Source organism: Chelonia mydas, chromosome 2, assembly GCF_015237465.2.
Source record: "Chelonia mydas isolate rCheMyd1 chromosome 2, rCheMyd1.pri.v2, whole genome shotgun sequence".
In the NCBI taxonomy this organism is placed as follows: Eukaryota; Metazoa; Chordata; order Testudines; family Cheloniidae; genus Chelonia; species Chelonia mydas.
In genome coordinates this window covers 202,813,200-202,832,241 of record NC_057850.1, presented here as the reverse complement: position 1 = coordinate 202,832,241, position 19,042 = coordinate 202,813,200, and the positions used below count along the sequence as shown (strand labels likewise).

The following is a 19,042-nucleotide window of genomic DNA, read 5'->3' as shown; positions in this document are numbered from 1 at the left end:
TCCCGGAGCACCCAGGGAGTCAGCGCCTAAGGTGCCACTTTTGATGTGATCAGTGGGGGAGCGGCCACTGCCCCTGCTCCCTCCCCCCCCCCCCCCCCCCCGCTATGCTCCCCCGCCCCTAGGAGCCAGAGGGACCTGCCGGATGCTTCCTGGGAGCTGCCCCAGGTCAGCACCGCTGAGACTCCCCACCTCACCCCCCGGCAGGTGCCTCTGGCTCTTAGGGGTGGGGTGGGCACCCACTCTGGTGGCCCACGAGACCCTCCTGCCTGGTTCTGGGGGAAGTCAGGGGACAGGGGTGGATGGGGCAGGGATCCTGGGGGGGATGTCAAGGAACGCGGGGGGGTTGGATGGGGCAGGAGTCCCGGGGAGCGGGGGTGGGCAATGACCCCCTCACGGGGTGAGGAGGGAACCCGTTGTTAAGATTTTGGCAGCTCATCACTGGCTCCACGTGTTTTCCTTCACCTGTGGATACCTCCCCCGAAGCTCCCATTGGCTGCGGTAACGTGTTCCTGGCGAACGGGAGCTGTGGGGAAGGTACCCACAGGCAAGAGCAGCGTGCGGAGCTCTCTGCTCCCCCACCCCCACCGGCTGCAGGGATATGGTGTGGCCGTTTCCCAGAGTGGCATGGCGCCTGTGGGCCGGATCCAGCCAGTGGGCTGTACTTTGCCCACCCCTGCAATAACTGTTCAGAGAAATGCTAATAAAGATGCCTTTGGCAGGATTTTCTGTAACATGATGAAAAGTCTGCACGGTTCTCTAATAAGCCACTGAAGCAAGAAATATTCCAATTGATGACAAGACTGGTACACAAATTGAGCAGACGTTACAATGAAATATGTTAGTAGCAAAACGTATTGCAGATTGCTTTTTTGGTGTGCCTCAAATTACAAGGTATCTGCCTGTGCTGATCTACATTATTTTAGACAGATTTGTCTTTATGGCTACTTTAACACTGTTAGGCTTAGAACCCTTCCAAGATTCACACATGAAATTTTACACTTGTAGCACTAGATTAGTAGTAAGGAGTGGAAGTGACTAAGTATTAGCTTACCGACTATGTATTAAAAAAAACTCTTGAAGGACGCTTGTTCTCATTGTCTTCTGTCCATTCTAAATGGTTTGAAAAGCCGTAGCTTGTTATACAGTAAAACCTTCCCTAAAGATTCATCAAATCATGTCCTGGCGTCTTTGGAAGTTACATATACAGAAATCAGAGTAGCAGCCGTGTTAGTCTGTATTCGCAAAAAGAAAAGGAGTACTTGTGGCACCTTAGAGACTAAGCAATTTATTTGAGCATAAGCTTTCGTCTCTAAGGTGCCACAAGTCCTCCTTTTCTTTTTGCATATACAGAAATAACACTGCCTCTGAGACCAAAGACACAAAATTCCATAACTTAAATGAGGAAGGCTTTACTTTGTCATGGGGCTTTGGACAGGAATTCCAAGGAGTTTAGAAGAGTACAGACTTAAAAATTACCAGTAATAAAACCCATGACAGTGTGAAAGATACCAGGAATTAACCATTTTCTGGGTATTCCAATTAGTGGTGGGTGCTATTATACAAGGGGGAAAGTTTGGGAATCCTTCCTCCAACTAATAAGATGTTTGAGGAAAATAAATCTTGCTACGCAGTTCTAGATTTTGCTTTGCAATTCATCTTTAAAGATACAGAATGTAAAATTGCTTTATTTTCGCTCTCTCTCGCACGCACACATACACAAATCACTTCACTTTTCAATTCTCCATTAACATTACCAGCAATGAAGCCTAAATATCAAGAGTAGATCCCACCTCACCGAAGTTGGGGGGAAGGAATGAGATACAGATTGCCACTTTTTGCACACTACCATCACAGATTCCATCTGCCCTCCAAATTTCAGGGAAGTGCTATTTGTGTGTTTTATCCATAATAAGCAGAAGACCAGAACAAACGGCAGCAAAAAATAAAATGTCTGCAACTCCAAGTGGACAATCTAGATCTCTTTCCTAAGGGCTGTTATATATTCCTTGGCATTCATATGCTTGGTTGTGACAGGCAGGCACAGAGCCTTTCGAAAAAGATCTAGGCAACCTAGAACAAAATCCCTCACAATAAAAATGAAGCCATTAATTGCAAAGTGTACTGTGGGCAGCATAATATTGATGGAGGGGAGGGGAGAAGAGAAGAAAAAGTTATAAACCAGAGAGATGAATGCTGGTGTTGGGCCAGGTGAAAAGTCTGACTGCATCAGACTGTTGCTGGCTACCCTAAAGATTGTGGAATACCTGTGGACTGCTGAAGAGTTCCTTATATAAATACTATTAATAAAAAAGACGAATTGAAAGAAAGCCATAAAAAACCCTGGTCATTAGAGCAAACATATGCCTGCACTAGTCGTATCACATCTTTAGTTTAAAAACAAAAAAACCACAGAACTATATCTGATGATAGGAGTTAAACTCTTTATTCCATTCAGAGGCATCTGGCAAGTGGAGCTGCGTTGGGGGGCACATTACAGATGAAAAAATGATCCATACTTTGCGGATATTGAAATAATTTACAGTATTTACTTTCTAGCTATTCCCAAATACTCCAAATTACCAAATCTCAATTGAAAATAAGAACATGATTTACCACACTAAGTATAGAAATTTAAGAGAGATGACAGTATTTAAATCAGCAAATGTAAATGCATTGCCTATTTGTAAAATAACTTTTATGGAAAATAATAAAGTCAAATCCTTCTCAAATGTTAAGAAAGGAAAATTGGACTTAGACTTAAGCCTCAACAAAAATTAAAATGCTATGACTTTTTATACTTCAGTAATTTCAAATTCATTGCAAGAAAAAATTCTCCTAAAGACTAGATGGTCACTGTCAAAAAAGGAAAAAAAAAACCCTCATTTTTCTCTGCTAAAACTACAACATAAGTTTGTGGTTTTTAAACCAATTAGTAAAGAAGAGATGCAGGAAAAACACTTCAGACCATTTTCAAAATTATCTAATCTGTACAACAATGATCTTTGGGAAAATTATCTACTCTATGTGAAATGCCTCTATTTCAATATGAATCTAAGAGGTAGATCAACAAAATGATGAAACGTTTTTGCTAGTTGTGCCCCTCAAATCAGTGCAGCATGGTGATTCTGATCATCTCATGCACAAAAACATCACACACAAAAAAAGGTTCGGAGGTAATAGCATGGCTCTGTAGACCACACACATACAGGCGCACACGCGCACACACACAGCAGTCTTTATGCACCATGTGTTGCCACATCTTTAAAACTGAGGTAGACTGAAGTTTATTGTAGAAACTTGAATGTGTTATATTACCACAATCATTATTCAAATTACATTCTGAAATTAAAAAATTTGGTAGCTTTCCTGTTATCCCTGCCTTTTGACAATTTCGTCTCTTCCTTTAATGGTTGGTTGCAGAATGTGCATAAATCCTGCTGCATCTATATAAGCCAGACTAGAGGTTGTTTTATATCGTTTAAAACCTTCCAAAGTGGCTTAGTGTGGCCCATAACAGCGGCTGGATATGTAAACTTAGCCTTTCCTTATCTTTAAACACGATCAAACAGTGTTTGACCTTCCCCCATCGTGGTAACTGAAAGCAGGATGATGCGACCTGCAGGAAGCAGAGACCATACAGCCTTGAAACTACTCCAGCAGATCAAGTGTTCTATCAAACTGAAGATGAAGCTTGCTCTTTGAACAGAATGGCAAAGTCCAAATGGGCTGCAAATGTTTACATGTAGCATTATTAGGTAGTGATGGTCAAAGGCACAAAGGGTTCATGCATTCAATCAAAGTAGCACAAAAATAATAAAAAAATTCAGTCTCCTAATTTTTCCCTCAACCCCAGCCTCTTGCCATCACTTCCTTGTTCTGTTCCCAAAAAAGTACCGTCAAACTTTTTCATCCCATCTTAAAAGAAAAATAAACGGCATTGCTGCTATCAGAATGTTGGCATCATTCGCTATCTTTTGAACATTCACTGAATTTTTTTTTTTTTAAACAAATGATGGTGTTGAAACGCTCAGAAAATCTGAGGTTAGACTTTTTTTTTTTCTCCATCTTACTCCCATCAGCCAGCAGCTAGAAGTATCCTACTATAGCCCCACCCCCACCCCCACTAATTCTGTAGTACTCCTGGCTGGTGGCTGATCAAATTTTAATTTTTTTTTAAAAAAATAAAATGCTCAAGAACTATTAGCTTTATAAAGTATACAAAAAAAAGCGCAAAAAGGAACAATTTCTCATTGAGGTACTAAATGCCTGAGGTAGTTTAGTAAAATGCATATTTATCTTTTTATGCCCTGGCCAACACCATTCAACACTTCCCTTAGGTTATTCATGGCAGTGTTATGTAAAAATGCAACCAAATTTTTAAAAAAATGCCACTTGTTTAACATGGGGACTAACACTTAAACTCTTGTCAATACCCTTGCGCTAACCCTACCCCAGCCCCAATCCCACCCTCCAATTGTGTTTCTTCTTTTACAACTGGGCCTATAAGAGCAATGCCTTTTCTTTTTTTTTAAACCAGTGAACTCAGAAGAGAAAGCTTCATTAAACCAAGTTCTAAAATTGCTGGGGAATAATAAGAACAATAAAAAAGACTAACAAGTTTATGTTAAATTGTGAGAATAGAACAAAAGGGAAGTGAAGGGGTCCTTATTTTAAAGCTGGGTTTCAAAAGTTTGAGAGAGCCTAAAGAATACATTCTCAGAGACAGCGTTCAATGGTTGCCTGGTCCTCAAACAGGTGACTGGCTTGGTGAAGCTTCTGCATACAACTCCAACAGGTGTTCAAAACCTGTCTGTTACACAGTCTGTCTTTGGTCTGGCATCTGTCTCTGATGGGCCATTCCCTAAACCTTTATTTTCGTCTTGGCTGAGGCTGTCCGCTTTGCGCTGTTTTTTGCTGTTGCTGCTGCCTTCTTACCTGAGCCAGTATTTCCTGAATTTTCCTCTGGGCAAGCTGCAGGATATAAACAAAAAGTCTATGCTGTGCTGCAACGGTTCCTTGTTATGTTACACTCGGTCATTTCACTGTTACTTTTGCCCTTTTCTTCCACCCGCCATGATTTGTTTGTCGTATTTACCCGTTGTCCCTTATCATACAGACAGAACCCTGCAAATCCGCGGATATCCGGGGGCCATTTTTGCAGCTCGTGGCTTGGATGCGGATACACATTTTGTATCCGTGCCGGGCTCTCGCGATCTCCCCATAGAAAACAGGGTGATGCTGTAATGGACAGGAAGGGGACGAGGCAGACGCTCTGGCCCCAACCGCAGAAGGTGTGAGGGGCCTGGGAGGTGGGCAGGTGGCGGGTGGAGGAGGGGGGAACGGAGCTCTGACTGCAGCATACACGCACCTGAACGGAGCAGCTATCTCCCAGCCCTCAGGCTCCAGCTTGGCTTTCTGAATCATGCAACAGCGGGCTGCAATATGTGGCAATAGCCTGCTAGGCATTCTGGGAGTTGTAGTCCCCAGCTTGCTTGGACAGAGGAGGTAAACCACAACTCCCAAATGGGAGCACGACCATGTGCCCTTGTGCAGTGAGCGAAGTGCCATTTTGAAAGAAATGTCATTGTACTCTGAACTAGTGGGTGGCAACTGTGGGCACTGTGAGGAGAGAAGTTGTTGCTGTCGTCTGTCCCAGCCGGGTCTGCGTGTGTTAGAGCCACCCGGGCTGTGTAGGGCTGAGCGGGCGGCGCTGCACACAAGGACCCAGGATTGTAGCCTCCCTGCCCAAAGAGGGGAAGGAGGGTGCAGCGGGTGACAGAGCAGATGGTCTCTGGGGAGAAGTAGGGGACGGTGGGGAGTTGGGGGCTTGGCACAGCCCTGTGTCATTGGTGTGCAGTGACCTGTGGAGCTGTTATTAGAGCCATGCAAATCTGCGAATATCCACAGACCATTTTTGCGGATTGCGAATCAGATGCGGATACAAATTTTGTATTCATGCAGAGCTCTACATATAGACTGTACACTGTTTGGGCAATAATCTCTCTCTCTCTTTTTTTTTTTTAGTTATTATTGCCTTGTGTAAACTGCCTAGCACCAGAGGGCCCTGATGGGGACCCCTAGATGCTACCGTAATACAAACATAGAAAGAAAAACCACATTGAAGGAAGTATACAAAGTTTATCAAAATGTTATTCAAAAATTAACACTTGGGGAAATTAGAAAAATGAGAAACATAGGCCTTGATTAGCACTCCCCCGATAGCTCAAGCCCCAAGTCCCAGCACCCACTGGGGGGCTGAAGCTGGGAACGGAGCCATAGGGTTGAAGCCCCAAGCGTAGCTGAAACTCGGAGCGGAGCCGGGCTGAAGCCATAAGCCTCAGCACTCACCCCAGATCTAAAGCCCTGAGCCCTCGTGCTCCCGAGGGTCAGAAGCCCTCAGCTCCCCACTCCTGGCTGAATCCCTGAGCCCCAGAGCTAAAGCACCAAGGCAGTAAAGTATTTGCTCCCCGCTTTTTTGCGTGTGTTTCTCCTGCTGCCTGATTACTTCTGGTTCCAGAAGGCATCCGGTGGATCAGTAAGTCCTGAACTCTGGTGTTCGTATCTTTGAGGTTCTACTGTAGTAGCAACTATTCCTTGGGGGATCTGTGTGATGTGTGTAAACCTAAGATTCACAGATACGTTTAGAGTTCACTCCAACTCAATAACTACTCCCACCACCGTAACCTGCTTACCTGGCATGCATAGAAATGGCCAGTTATTTTCACAACAACCTGATCATTTTCATCAGGTGTCTGGTCACGAGGGACAACAACTTCTGCACTTGTCAAATTCTGAAGCTCGTTTACCTGTAAATAAAAAAAAAAAAAAAAAAAAAAAAAAAAATCAGCAAAATGCAGCCATCTTTAATTCATGAGAATTTTTAAAAAATGCTTGGCTATCTGAATGTGCAAATAATGGTAAGGTAAACTCCTTCAAATGCTCTATGATGACTAAGTGAATTGCTCTAACCATTTACTGTATTAAAGATGACATCATGGGTTTAATGTAGGGTGCTCAATCCACGGTGCATAGACCTGTGAACATCACAATAGAGCAAAATGCGCACATTAAGCTACAGACAACTGCAGACCCATCACCCTAGAAAGTTTCTACTGCATACGCACCATCTTCAAGGCCAGCTCTCTTGTATGTTTGTTCCCATTGGGATTTCTAAAGAAGGGCTAAAATCCTGACAATCCTCAACTCCCTTTGGGTCTGATGGGACAGTAGCAGTGCAGGTACTAGTCACCTGCCTCTTAGTAGGTGGAGTGTAGGCCTCATTATGCCACAGGATGGATCCATGCTGGTGAAAATTGTGCAATTTCTTTCCAGAAGGTCAAATTAGATCACAGTGGTCCCTACTGGACTTAAAAATCTATGGAAGACTCAAGGATATTCAGTACCTCACAGAATTAATTTTTATGCAGTGGCAGCAGGTCAAGGTAAATTAGTTCCATTCCTAGAACAGGGTGAAATTCTGCACTCCATAGTCAGTGGATGTCTCAACGGCAAAAGCAAAATTTTCTATTTGTGCTTCACACAGGAAAACTTTGCCCAGCAATGTTTCATTTTCCAGCCGCTTGATACATACTGGGTACGATCCTGTAAACCCTTACTCAAGCAACTGATCCTATTGAAGTCAATAGGGTTACTGGAATGAGAGACTTTACAGAATCTGATCTCTAATTAGGAATCTATTATTCTGAATGGAAGAACCACTGTATTTCCATTTTAAGCCCTGCAACCGACAAGCAGATCCATGCAGGTGCAGTGGTTCACCTGTGTTTTTTAAAGAGGCAATTCTATTAAATTGACCCAACTTGAACTGCAGGCTGCAGAAAGGAAAAACCCAAAGAATGAAATAAGTTTAAATAGCATACAGGCTTGAAATTAACATGCAAAAGAGTTAAAATGTGAATTAGCTAAAGAGAAGATTCTACACTTTGAATGTCCTTCAGGTAGATTTCTTGTGTCTCATTATTTAGGTTTTGCTCAAGTACTTGCCGTTTTGCCTCCTTTACCAATAACTCTACCAGCAGCATAGGATGGCACTTTTATATGAGCCTCAAGTTTCACTTCTTCTTTAGGACCAAAGAAATTTTCTTCTTTAAGTTTTCCATAGATTCTCCCTTGAGCCTGCAAAAGTAATTAATATTTTTAAAGGGACAGCATCATTCTGAAATCAAGTCACCTTTTAAAAAGCAAACCAAAACCCACCCAAAGGGAAACTGACTATGTACAAATGCGCAAATCTACTATGTACAAATGCAAAAGATTTTTTCTTACCAAAGTAGTTGGTAATTTATTTTTAAATGAATGGAGTGTTCACATTCCTAACGAGAAGATACCATAGTCAAACCCTGAAAGAAGACTTGACAAGCCATCAATGAATATCAAGTAACGGCATAACAATGAACAACCTTCTACTGTTTTCCAGTAAAATAATCCAGCCATTTGAATTATTGTTAGAATGTCTCTCTCTAGAGGTAAAGCAGCAGTAAAGAATCAAAGGGGGAAGACAACCATGTGCCAATGTTATGTTTTTATTATCACCAGGGTGAACATAAAGGAGTTTATTGGCTTAAGCAGTAGAAGTTTCTGAAATTCATCCTCCAGAGGATGGTGAATTCAAAGCAAAACCACATGACAAAGACTTAATTTACACCAGGTTTTATGCCTTTACATTTAATTACCAAGTAATTAAATGCAATGTATATTACTTTAGGTTAGCTCTGATTTTTCATTTTTAATGTGGGAGATTAAGTCTCTCAGTATAGAGATGAGTGGCACCTTGGAAGTTGTGTCACTTTAACCAACATGCATCACCCTATTGCAGTACTGGATACGTAGAAGTGGTGGGCAATAAGACAATAGAGCAGGAGAGTTTGCCCATTACAAGTGGAAAGCTGAATCTCTTACCTTTCCAATTTTCTCTGAGTTGATATAATAATTCTAGTGGCTTGTCAAGCAACTATTTCTTTGTTGCCTGTCATTCACAGGCAATCTTGAGAAATATTAGGTCACTCTTCCACACCCTATGCCTTTCAACGTCAGGTTGATGCTTCCCATGCTGTATCAAAAACTGAGTCCAATGGGACAGTGGTGGAAAGAATCTCCAAGAGATGTATATTAAAGGTCATAGAGACTTTCCATTTACCACATTACCTCCCTCCCCTTTCTCAATCACATCAGTACACAGCAGGACTAGAACACAAAAAGTGATGGGTAGGAAAGAAATCAGGGCAGGGGTTTTTTATGTTGTTTCTACTACCCCAACATCTTAAAACGTGCCAAATTAAACCTTCTGTTCTTTTAAAACTTCAGAGATACAAAATTACCAGTCAAGTAAACGTCTCCATTGTCCATTTCCCATGAAGGTTTGTTCTACAACAGGGGAAGATAAACTTCATGAATTGCTTTGTGCTTTAGACCACTGGTTTTCAACCGAGGGTACATCAATTCATCCAGATATGTGTCTAATTTTACAACAAGCTACATAAAAAGCACTAGCGAAGTCAGTACAAACTAAAATGTCACACAATGATTTGTTTATACTGCTCTATACACTGAAATGTAAGTACAATATTTATATTCCTATCGATTTATGTTTATAATTATATGGTAAAAGTGAGTTAGTAAGCAATTTTTCAGTAATAGTGTGCTGTGACGCTTCTGTATTTTTGTGTCTGATTTTGTAAGCAAGTAGTTTTAAAGTGAGGTGAAACTTTGGGGTATTCAAGACAAATCTGACTCCTGAAAGGGGTACAGTAGTAGGGAAAGATTGAGAGGCATTGCTTTAGACTTCAATTACATTCTTTCATAACAGAGCCAAAAAGCAAGGAATCTGAAGTTACCGTACCATCCTAATTTGAAAGCAGCTCATAGCTGGATAAATCCAGGACCTGTCTTCAAGATCTTAACATACAAGACTATTTAAACCCTTGTCAAACAAATTATCTAAAGAAAAAGATGTGGGCTAGATTTGTCTTTGTAGGAAGAACTACCTGAGTGGAAAGACATTTAGTCTCAAACTCACAAGCACACATCAGAAGGCATGGAACTTGAGGCCCAACCGTAGAAATCATTCAATCTCGCTCTTCTGCTTGAGATTTTCAAAGCAGTGTAAAGCATTTAAGGAAGATGTTTGACTAAATCCCCTGCACTGCTTTGAAGAAAATCTTAAGCCACTGTCACTACTACCGCCGCTTCCAGCAACTCATTTAAAAAAAAAAACCAACCCAACAACTATCCATTTTTACATCACAACTGCATACATAAGACAACTTCAATGTAATTAACTTACTTGCACACATCAGTAATTGACATAAAACGCATGTCTAAGACAATGTGTATATGCACGTTACATTATGGTAGAATATATAGAGCAGTATAAACAAGTCATTGTCGGTATGAAATTTTAGTCTGTACGGGCTTCACTAGTGCTTTTTAGGTAGCCTGGTGTAAAACTAGGCAAATATCTAGAGGAGTTGACGTATCCCCTTGGAAGGCCTCTGCGTACGCCCAGGGTACGCATACCCTGGTTGAGAACCACTGGTTTCAGGCATGTCTACACATACAGTGCTGCAGCTGTACCAATGCAACTGCGCTGCTACGGCACGTCTGGTGAGAGCTCTCCCACTGGCATGATAAAACCACCTCTGCAGACAGCAGAAGCCACGTCAGAGGGAGAAGCTCTCCTGCTGACATAGCACTGTGCACATGAGAACTTATGTTGGTGTAACTTAGGTCACTCGGGGTGGTTTAGTCACACCCCTGAGCGACAAAAGTTATGCCGACATAAGCTGTAGTGTAGATACAGCCTTAGAGCCTCTAAAGAAAGAAAATGCAGATTCTGGATCTATCGGTGGTACCAACAGCTTTGTCAGAGAGAAACCATGGCTGGGTGATATAATGGGGGACAGACCCCTCCCATTAGCTGCATCTCCTGGTGGAGTCAAGACCTTCCTTAGGAAGGACCTGATGGCAATGGAGATTGGGGATCAGGGAGATCAAAAATGTCATCAGGTGTAATGTAAGCGTCTGCTCTCCCTGGAGTGCAAGAGGTCCTGTCCGCCCAAACCAATGGAGCGGTAGTGTTTAGAGTTTAGTTTGCACCACGGTCAGGCAAGGCAGAGCCGGTACTATCACTGGTTGAGGCTCCCAGTGGTTGCCTTTTGTCAGTGCCATCAGTTCCTGGTGTTTAAGCTTAGTTGCTACCGGACACACAGTTGCCACTAGATTGTGGTCTGGTACCAACCGAGCCCTGGATCTGTGGACTGTCTTGTCATGACTCAGACTTGGGACATTCTAAGTCAGGAGCGGGCAAACTTTTTGGCCTGAGGACCACATCAGGGTATAGAAATTGTATGGTGGGCCACGAATGCCCACAAAATTGGGGGGAAGGGCTCTGGTTGGGGGTGCGGGCTATGGGGTGAGGCCAGAAATGAGGAGTTCAGGGTGAAGGAGGGGGCTCCGGGTTGGGAGAGAGGAGGGGTGAGGGCTCTGAGGTGGGTCTGGGGACACGGGTTTTGGGGTGCAGCAGGGGGCCCCAGGCTGGGACCAATGGGTTCAGAGGGTGGGAGGGGGATCAGGGCAGGCGGTTGGGGTATGGGGGAGAGGTGTGAGGGCTCCAGCTGGAGGTGCGGGACGGGGATGAGGCGTTTGGGGTACAAGAGGGGGCTCTGGGCTGGGATCGAGGGGTTCAGAGGGTAGGAGGTGGATCAAGGCTGTGGCACGTGATTGGGGCACTGGGGGGGCTCAGGGATGCAGCACTTACTGCAAGCGGCTCCCGGATGCATGTCCCCCCTCCAGCTCCGAGGCGTGGCCAGGCAGCTCTGAGCACTGCCCCATCCGCAGGCGCCACCCCTGCAGCTCTCATTGGCCAGGAACCACGGCCAATGGGAGCTAAGGGAGCAGCGCTTGCGGACAGGGCAGCGCACAGAGCCGCCTGGCCATGCCTCTGCGTACTAGGTAGGAGTCAGAGGGGGGTCATGCTGGCTGCTTCCTGAGAGTCACGAGGAGTGGGACAAGCCCCCGACCCCGCTCCCCGGCTGGAGTAGGGCAAACCCCTGACCCTGCTTCCTGGCGGGAGCTGGGGGATGGATTAAATGGTCTGATGGGCCAGATGTGGCCCACCGGCTGTAGTTTGTCCACCCCGTTCTAAGTCTGAGCAGGAAGACTTGCTTGACTCAGGCAGAGCTGTATCCGACTTCTCTGAAGTGGACTTAGAGAAGGATCTGCTCTCGTGTTTATAAGAACACTCCCTGCTTTCCTGACAAGACCCAAACAGCGGATCTGTGGGAGTAGATTCCCTAGCTGCTAAGTCAGACCTCGTGGCAGAAGGTGCACTCCTTGCTGAGTCAGGCTGACATATGGGGGGGCTCCCCTGGCCTGGGTCTGACTACAGCCTCATTGTTTTCTCCATTAGGTACTTCTGAAGATGAAGTTTCAGACCCTCACAAGTATGACTGGGGAACGAGTGGCAGATACTGCTGCTTGCCATGAGGTGAGCCTCCCCGAGGCAATATTGATGGTTGTCGTGGACTGAGAAGGAGCACAGGCAAGCAGCAAAGATTTTGAAGCCCAGCGTTCTGGGCATAGTCCAGTACTCGTAATTGGAGGGGAGAATGGGGCAGAGTTCCCTGGTACAGGGAATCTATGTAATTATAAAACAAACTATAGAATAAAATTCTAAACTATTTACTATATATTTGCAGATTGAAGAATAAAGGAAGACAAAGTGCTGGACACTGGAGGTTCTGACCCAGGCGACACGGTGGAAAGAAGGAACTGGAACAGGGGTCAGTCCATTCTATCCCTTATCTCCTTGATTGTAGGCACAAAGAAAAGGAGGACACGTGCATGGACCAACAATCACTGCTTTCAAGAATTTTCCAACTCCAAGCACGTACAGTGCATGCATGCCCAGAGCGGAATATACATAGGGACTAACACTCAAGGAACAAGCATGGCTGTAAACCCATGTGAGCAAGACGGCACTGCAATGATATGAAGTTGTGAGTGACTTTTCCGACTGCTACAGGCCTTACCTGCAAAGCAATCAGGCTGCTATATGACAGAGTGACTTATTTCAGCCTTTGCTCCACTCTTACCTCGTGTTCTCCAACTGAAATTAACTTGGTATCTGCACTTATATCCTACTCACCTGTTACCCTTGCTCAAGTGGAAGGCAGCTCAACCATTTGATATGTTTAACAGAGGCAAATGATGATTGGGGCATCCTAGCGTAATTTAATTTTAAATACAATCGGAATCATTCCACTCATCGGAAAAGCTGCCCAAAAAGGCATTTCTATCTAGAACTAATTAGTAACCTGCCATTATGGGTGTCATATGGTTATTTTTTCTTGTGTGCAATTATTATAAGGTCAAATTCTGATCACAATGAAATGATGCAAAACTTCCACTAACTTTAAGGGCTGTGGCCCTTAATATGTTTCTTTACCCACATGGTTTATGACTTTCCTTTGGGCGGGGCGGGGGGGCACGGGGGAGAAAATACAGGAATGATTTGACCAACATGTTTATTAGAGAGACAAGGTGGAAGAGATATCTTTTATTGGATCAATTTCTGTTGGCGAGAGAGACAAGCTTTCAAGCCGCACAGGGCTCTGTGTAGCTAGAGATCTTCTCTCTCTCTCACCAAAAGAAGTTGGTTCAATAAAAGATATTACCTCACCCACCTTGTCCCGCTAATATCCTGGGATCGACATGGCTACAATTACACTGCATACCAACAATTTATTAAAATTCTGAGTAAAATGGTGCATTCCAGTTAAGTATTTCAGTATGTTTCCTCCTACAGGGCAAAGCCCACTACAAATTGACAAATGGGATGGAAGTTTTCATACACAGTACCTTGAACTGAGCCTCCGGAGGTCCGGTGATGATAACCATTCTGAGCTTGGCATCTGGTCCTTCAGCAGGAGCTATCTGGAACACAAAGTTCAGATTAACACAGCTTCTTAGTTTTGACAGATGCCTAACTGCAAGCTAAGTTTAAGGAAGAACTTTTCCATCTCAGTAAAACTGTTCCATTCTGCCATAAGTGCAAAATCATTCATTATACCAGCAGCATTAAGCTTTGGTCATGCTAGGTTTTTTTTTGTTTTCTTTAAATGAATGTACTGTTATCGGAAAAAATGGCTAAGTCGCAAGCAAATTTACTGCTGAAAAATCATGAGAATGAAACAAAAGGATAGCCACTCAAAAAGATCTGTAGCCCATGGTAAAATCTCATAGACAGTGTGTACGTAGTATAAAGAGAGAGCTTTCCAGGGAAGGACATGGTTGAACAACCAAGATTTTTAATGTTACTTGCTACCGTCAAACAAGTCCTAACGAGGGGGGGGGGGGGAAACATTTTTCTAACAAACTCTGCCCATTAGCAAAACTTTTCCTTGGAGGATCAGGATAAGGAAGCTCCAACCTATCTAGCTGGTAATATCCAAACAGTCCTCCAGATTGTGAGATACACAGATGTTTTTGTCTTCTGGAAAAAAAATTAAGCTCCACTAGGGCTGAGCCACAGACGCCTACAGAGTCTTCAATAGTTCATTTCATCATAAAATAAGATTTCTGTGAGTGTTGTTCTCAGACTCCAATAGCATTAAATAATTTAACCCAGCTTCTGACATTGTGGATGAATCCTTTGTTTATCACAACTGACATTTCCATTGCTGCAGCTAGTATTTCATAGCCAGTGTTGAACAGGTAATGTATTAAGCAGTACAGGACTTCATCTTTGCCAACAGCCAAGGGACATTTTTCATCTTTAACAGCTGTAGTTTAATTCAAACAAATTACTAGTCATCATGTATCACTTTTACGTAACTGTGGTTAACATAAGAACAGCCATACTGGGTCAGACCAAAAGCCCATCTAGCCCAGTATCCTGTCTTCCCACAGTGGCCAATGCCAGGCACCCCAGAGGCAATGAACAGAACAGGTAATCATCAAGTGATCCATGCTCTGTCACCCATTCCCAGCTTCTGGCAAACAGAGGCTAAGGACACCATCCCTGTCCATCCTGGCTAATAGCTGTTGATGGGCTTATCCTCCATGAACTTAAGTTCTTTTGTGAACCCTTCTATAGTCTTGGCCTTCACAACACGCTCTGGCAAAGAGTTCCACAGGTTGACTGTGCGTTGTGTGACGAAATACTTCCTTTTGTTTGTTTTAAACCTGCTGCCTATTCATTTCATTTGGTGGCCCCTAATTCGTGTGTTCTGAGAAGGAGTAAAACCAGTCCTGATTTTACAGACCTCTATCATATCCCCCCTTGTCGTCTCTTTTCCAAGCTGAAAAGTGCCCGTCTTATTAATCTCTCCTCATATAGCAGCTGTTCCATACCCCTAATCATTTTTATTGCCCTTTTCTGAACCTTTTCCAATTCCAGTATAGTTAGCAAACATTTGGTTAACAATCATTCACATTATATCCTACACTGGAGAATACAACACACACTAGCTATTTACTTTGCACATTAATTCCTGTAATCTAACTAGCTATTTTATAACTACATACAGGTATAACTGCAGCACGTTTATTAAGCTACCAAAATAGGAAATGCGCCAACAGCAGGAACAGTCAGACCAAATCCTTGCACTTTCATAAAGTATTTAAATGGTGCCAAATTTCAAGGCACCTTTGCAGTTAGCTTACTGAACATGGCTTGAGAAGATAATTTCTGTCCAAGTTAGACTGACATGTTTGAGATTGTTTCCCTTTCGTGCAGACACTTTACATTTTATTTGTACACAGACTCGATATTTCATACCAGGGTATCCTTTTTGCCACTAACCCCTGTATTCGATGTTGGAAAAGTATTTTCTATAAAGTCTGTTTCATTTCTGTATTTTTTATTATTTTAATGCTAAAATTTTTTTTTTTTTTTTTTTTTACAATTTCTTTGAGGTTGCAGGTCAGAATGGAAGAGTCTAAATCTTAGACTCTTCCCTTTTATCTGTATAGCTGGAGACAAACAGCATTGGGGGCTAGAAAATAGCACTCACTATTAATATTACAGTGCCTGCAGGGGGGGACATTCAAAAGCTTCAATGTTAATTTTGTCTTTCTTATCCTTGAAATGTGTAAGTTGGAGGTCTATATACACAAATGTTTTCTCTGACGTTTTAATTTAAAATTTCACAGCATCTATGAAAAACAGACGAATCCCTATACATTCCCTCCAACAGCAACATGTACATTCAATATATTCTTGAAATCCCATTTTATGGCTGAATATTTTTATTGGATCTATAAACTTCAGCACTGCACAAAAGTAGATATTATACTGATTCAAACATATTTACATGAACACCATCCTGTACATACCTAAAACAGGTCCAGAAAGCCATATACAGAGGGATATCCCAATTCTTGCATACAAAAAAATCAGATTTCTAGTTTCGCCATCTAAAAATTACTCGAGTGTTCCTTAAACTCTTAGGTAAGATTGAACAGGTTGTTTCATAATTCAGAACATACTACTTTGCTGAAATATTAGAACAAAGATTTTTAAGAGAAGCCCACTGTTATCGTGTGTGTTTATTTCTACACAAATAAAGAAAAATCTGGGCTCCCTGTAGCACCTCATAACTAAGATTTATGCAGCATGATTTCCGGATTATTTTTAAAAATAGGCAAATTTTCACCTTCTGGTGCAAGCCTCTCTTGCTTCTGAAAACTTAGTGACCTCCCTCCTCTTACCTGACTCCTGCTCCCCAACTCAGGGATGCTCAGTCCCTGCTCTTCCCAAATCTGATGCCTGTTGAAAGAGCATTGCAGAACAAGACAGGCCCCTACCTCTCGATGTGTCTCGACCCACTGACTGCATGCACACACCCCCACAGATTCCACAGCTGCCTGGCCCCTATATCCCTCGTTGCTGGGAAAGTGGTAATAAGTAAATTGAGAACAAGGGAATAACATTTGATTGATTTATGTGACAGAATGAGAATCTGTGGCAAGTGAAGAGAAGGAATCCAGCTGCAACCAATCTTCACTTTAAAACAGATGTACTACCAATAGTTTGGTCAAAACCTCATCCCTACACAAGCCAAGCTGCAACTCTGTGGCTGTAGTAGCTACCACTAACGCAGTGACATATACGGAAATGAGATGGGGAAAACAGCCAGAGTAATAATGGATCCACCAGCCTCATCCCTCCATGCACTGTGAAATGGGGCCTACGTCAGTCCCTGCAGAGCTGTACTCAAGCAGGAGTTCCACAACTCCTGCACACTCTCCTCAAACTTTGCACTTGGTCTTCCACATTCAGGGCTCTCTGGGTCTAGAGAGAGAGCGAGAGCGCGAGCGAGCCTGCACAGAGTTGTCAGAATTACCTTTGGACAAGAAACTTCTTACAATAAAGGATGAAGCCAGAGTGGAGGCTTATAAAGTACTCAGACGCATCTATGCTTGTCAACAGAGATTGGAGAGGCAACATTTTCACACCAGGAAACAAAACCACCATGGTCAACATGAGAAATATAATCATTCCTTATTAGAGAATTTCAATTTGCTGTGTGAGAAAAACTCATAAAAAGAGGCTCCTTGCTAACTGTGATCAGCTATACTTCTAATATTGCTCTACAAAAGCACATTACACCATAGAGCCCAGATCGCCCTCCTTCTGGATACATTTTATAATGCATTGAATCAAACTAACTGGCTTTATAGACAATGTCCCACTCAATGTCCCACATCAACCCCTTTGTTCTTCTTTCTCAACTCTTCCCCAGTGGGTACCCCACAGGAAGGAATTCCCAAGTGCGCCTTTCTGATTTCAAAGGGATTTTTTGTATTTGGGTGGTGGCAGCATCTAGCCATTCAAGGTCAGAGAGAAACTGCAACCTTGGGAGTTTAATGTAAGCCTGGAATGGCCAGTATTAATTTTTAGAATCCTTGTGGGCCTCCACTTCTGCACTCCAAGCGCCAGAGTGGGGAATCAGCCTTGACAGCCTTCGTGTCAGCACTGGTGGGAGCCCAAATAGCACCAGCACATTAACTGACAGAGCTGCATTGATGCTAACCCTACAGGTGGGCACGGGTGAGCCAGGATTGTTTTGTCTGAACTAAATCAAGCTTAATCCCTGGATTAGTTCCTCTGGTATATGCACTCGGCCTTGTCTACGTTCAGGGGTCAGCATTTGTGCAGCTAGATACACAGATTGCTGAACTGGGGTTATCCCCTGAGTGCAGACAAGGATCCAGCAGCTTCTGGTTCTTTTAGCTATCATGTCAGTTAAACCCGGTGATAAATAACAGGTTCAGCCACAGGAGTCTAGCATACACAGCACGGATTTTCAACCACCAGTACTTCAGAGTGGAGCCACCAGAACTTAATACCTCAGACTGATCCTTATTGGGCACCCGGAGACAAAGCACAGTAGTGAAACGTTTTCCTTACTTATTTGTTATTAAAAGAGAAAATTCAGAGGTACTGTTTTTTGCCTTAACAATGTGGCAAGAAAGCCTTTAACACATCATTAAGGCTTGACTAAAGGCTTTTTCTAAGTTGAGACCACCAAGGTGGCTTTCTTTATAGCTTATATTTCACACCTCAAGAGAGGTTTGAAAACATTAGGATTCTAATTATTTTCTCTCTCCGGTATTTAAAGCTTAATTTATAAACAAATATACCATTTATCACATAACTCAATGTGGGGAGTGCAGGGAAGGAGAGAATACAGATTCATTTGAATGTTACTTGTGAAAACTTGCTGCAAGTATCATGTGGAATAGACAGAAATCTTGTCAAGTTAACAGTACCTTAATAGATGCGCCTGCAAAACGAGAAAGTTGTTTGATGTGCTGTCCCTGCTTGCCAATAATGGCTCCTACCGCCAAGGCTGGGATGAACAGATGAACAGTTTCAGACTCGGGCTGTTGCTGTGGAGAAGGAGGAAAGAAATAATATGGCATGAATGTTTTTGAACATTATGAATCGGACTGACAGAAAAGAGGTATGGAGCACACATGCAGGGAAATGAGAGAAATCTTTGATGCCCTGTAAAGT

At 43.1% G+C, this 19,042-nt stretch overlaps 1 protein-coding gene across 2 annotated transcripts in view; it reads right to left on the bottom strand.

The window, feature by feature from the left end:
- Window positions 1-2,419: 2,419 nt before the first annotated feature.
- Window positions 2,420-19,042, bottom strand: part of IGF2BP3 (insulin like growth factor 2 mRNA binding protein 3) — a 163,800-nt gene continuing 147,177 nt past the window's right edge. For both annotated transcript variants that reach the window (XM_043541060.1, XM_037890540.2), the window contains exons 12-16: window positions 18,796-18,915; window positions 13,879-13,953; window positions 8,005-8,136; window positions 6,693-6,806; window positions 2,420-4,971 (exon numbers count right to left, since the gene is read on the bottom strand). In XM_043541060.1, the coding sequence (XP_043396995.1) occupies window positions 4,870-4,971; window positions 6,693-6,806; window positions 8,005-8,136; window positions 13,879-13,953; window positions 18,796-18,915 (543 nt within the window). In that variant the 3' untranslated portion in view covers window positions 2,420-4,869. The remainder of the gene's footprint in view (window positions 4,972-6,692; window positions 6,807-8,004; window positions 8,137-13,878; window positions 13,954-18,795; window positions 18,916-19,042) is intronic.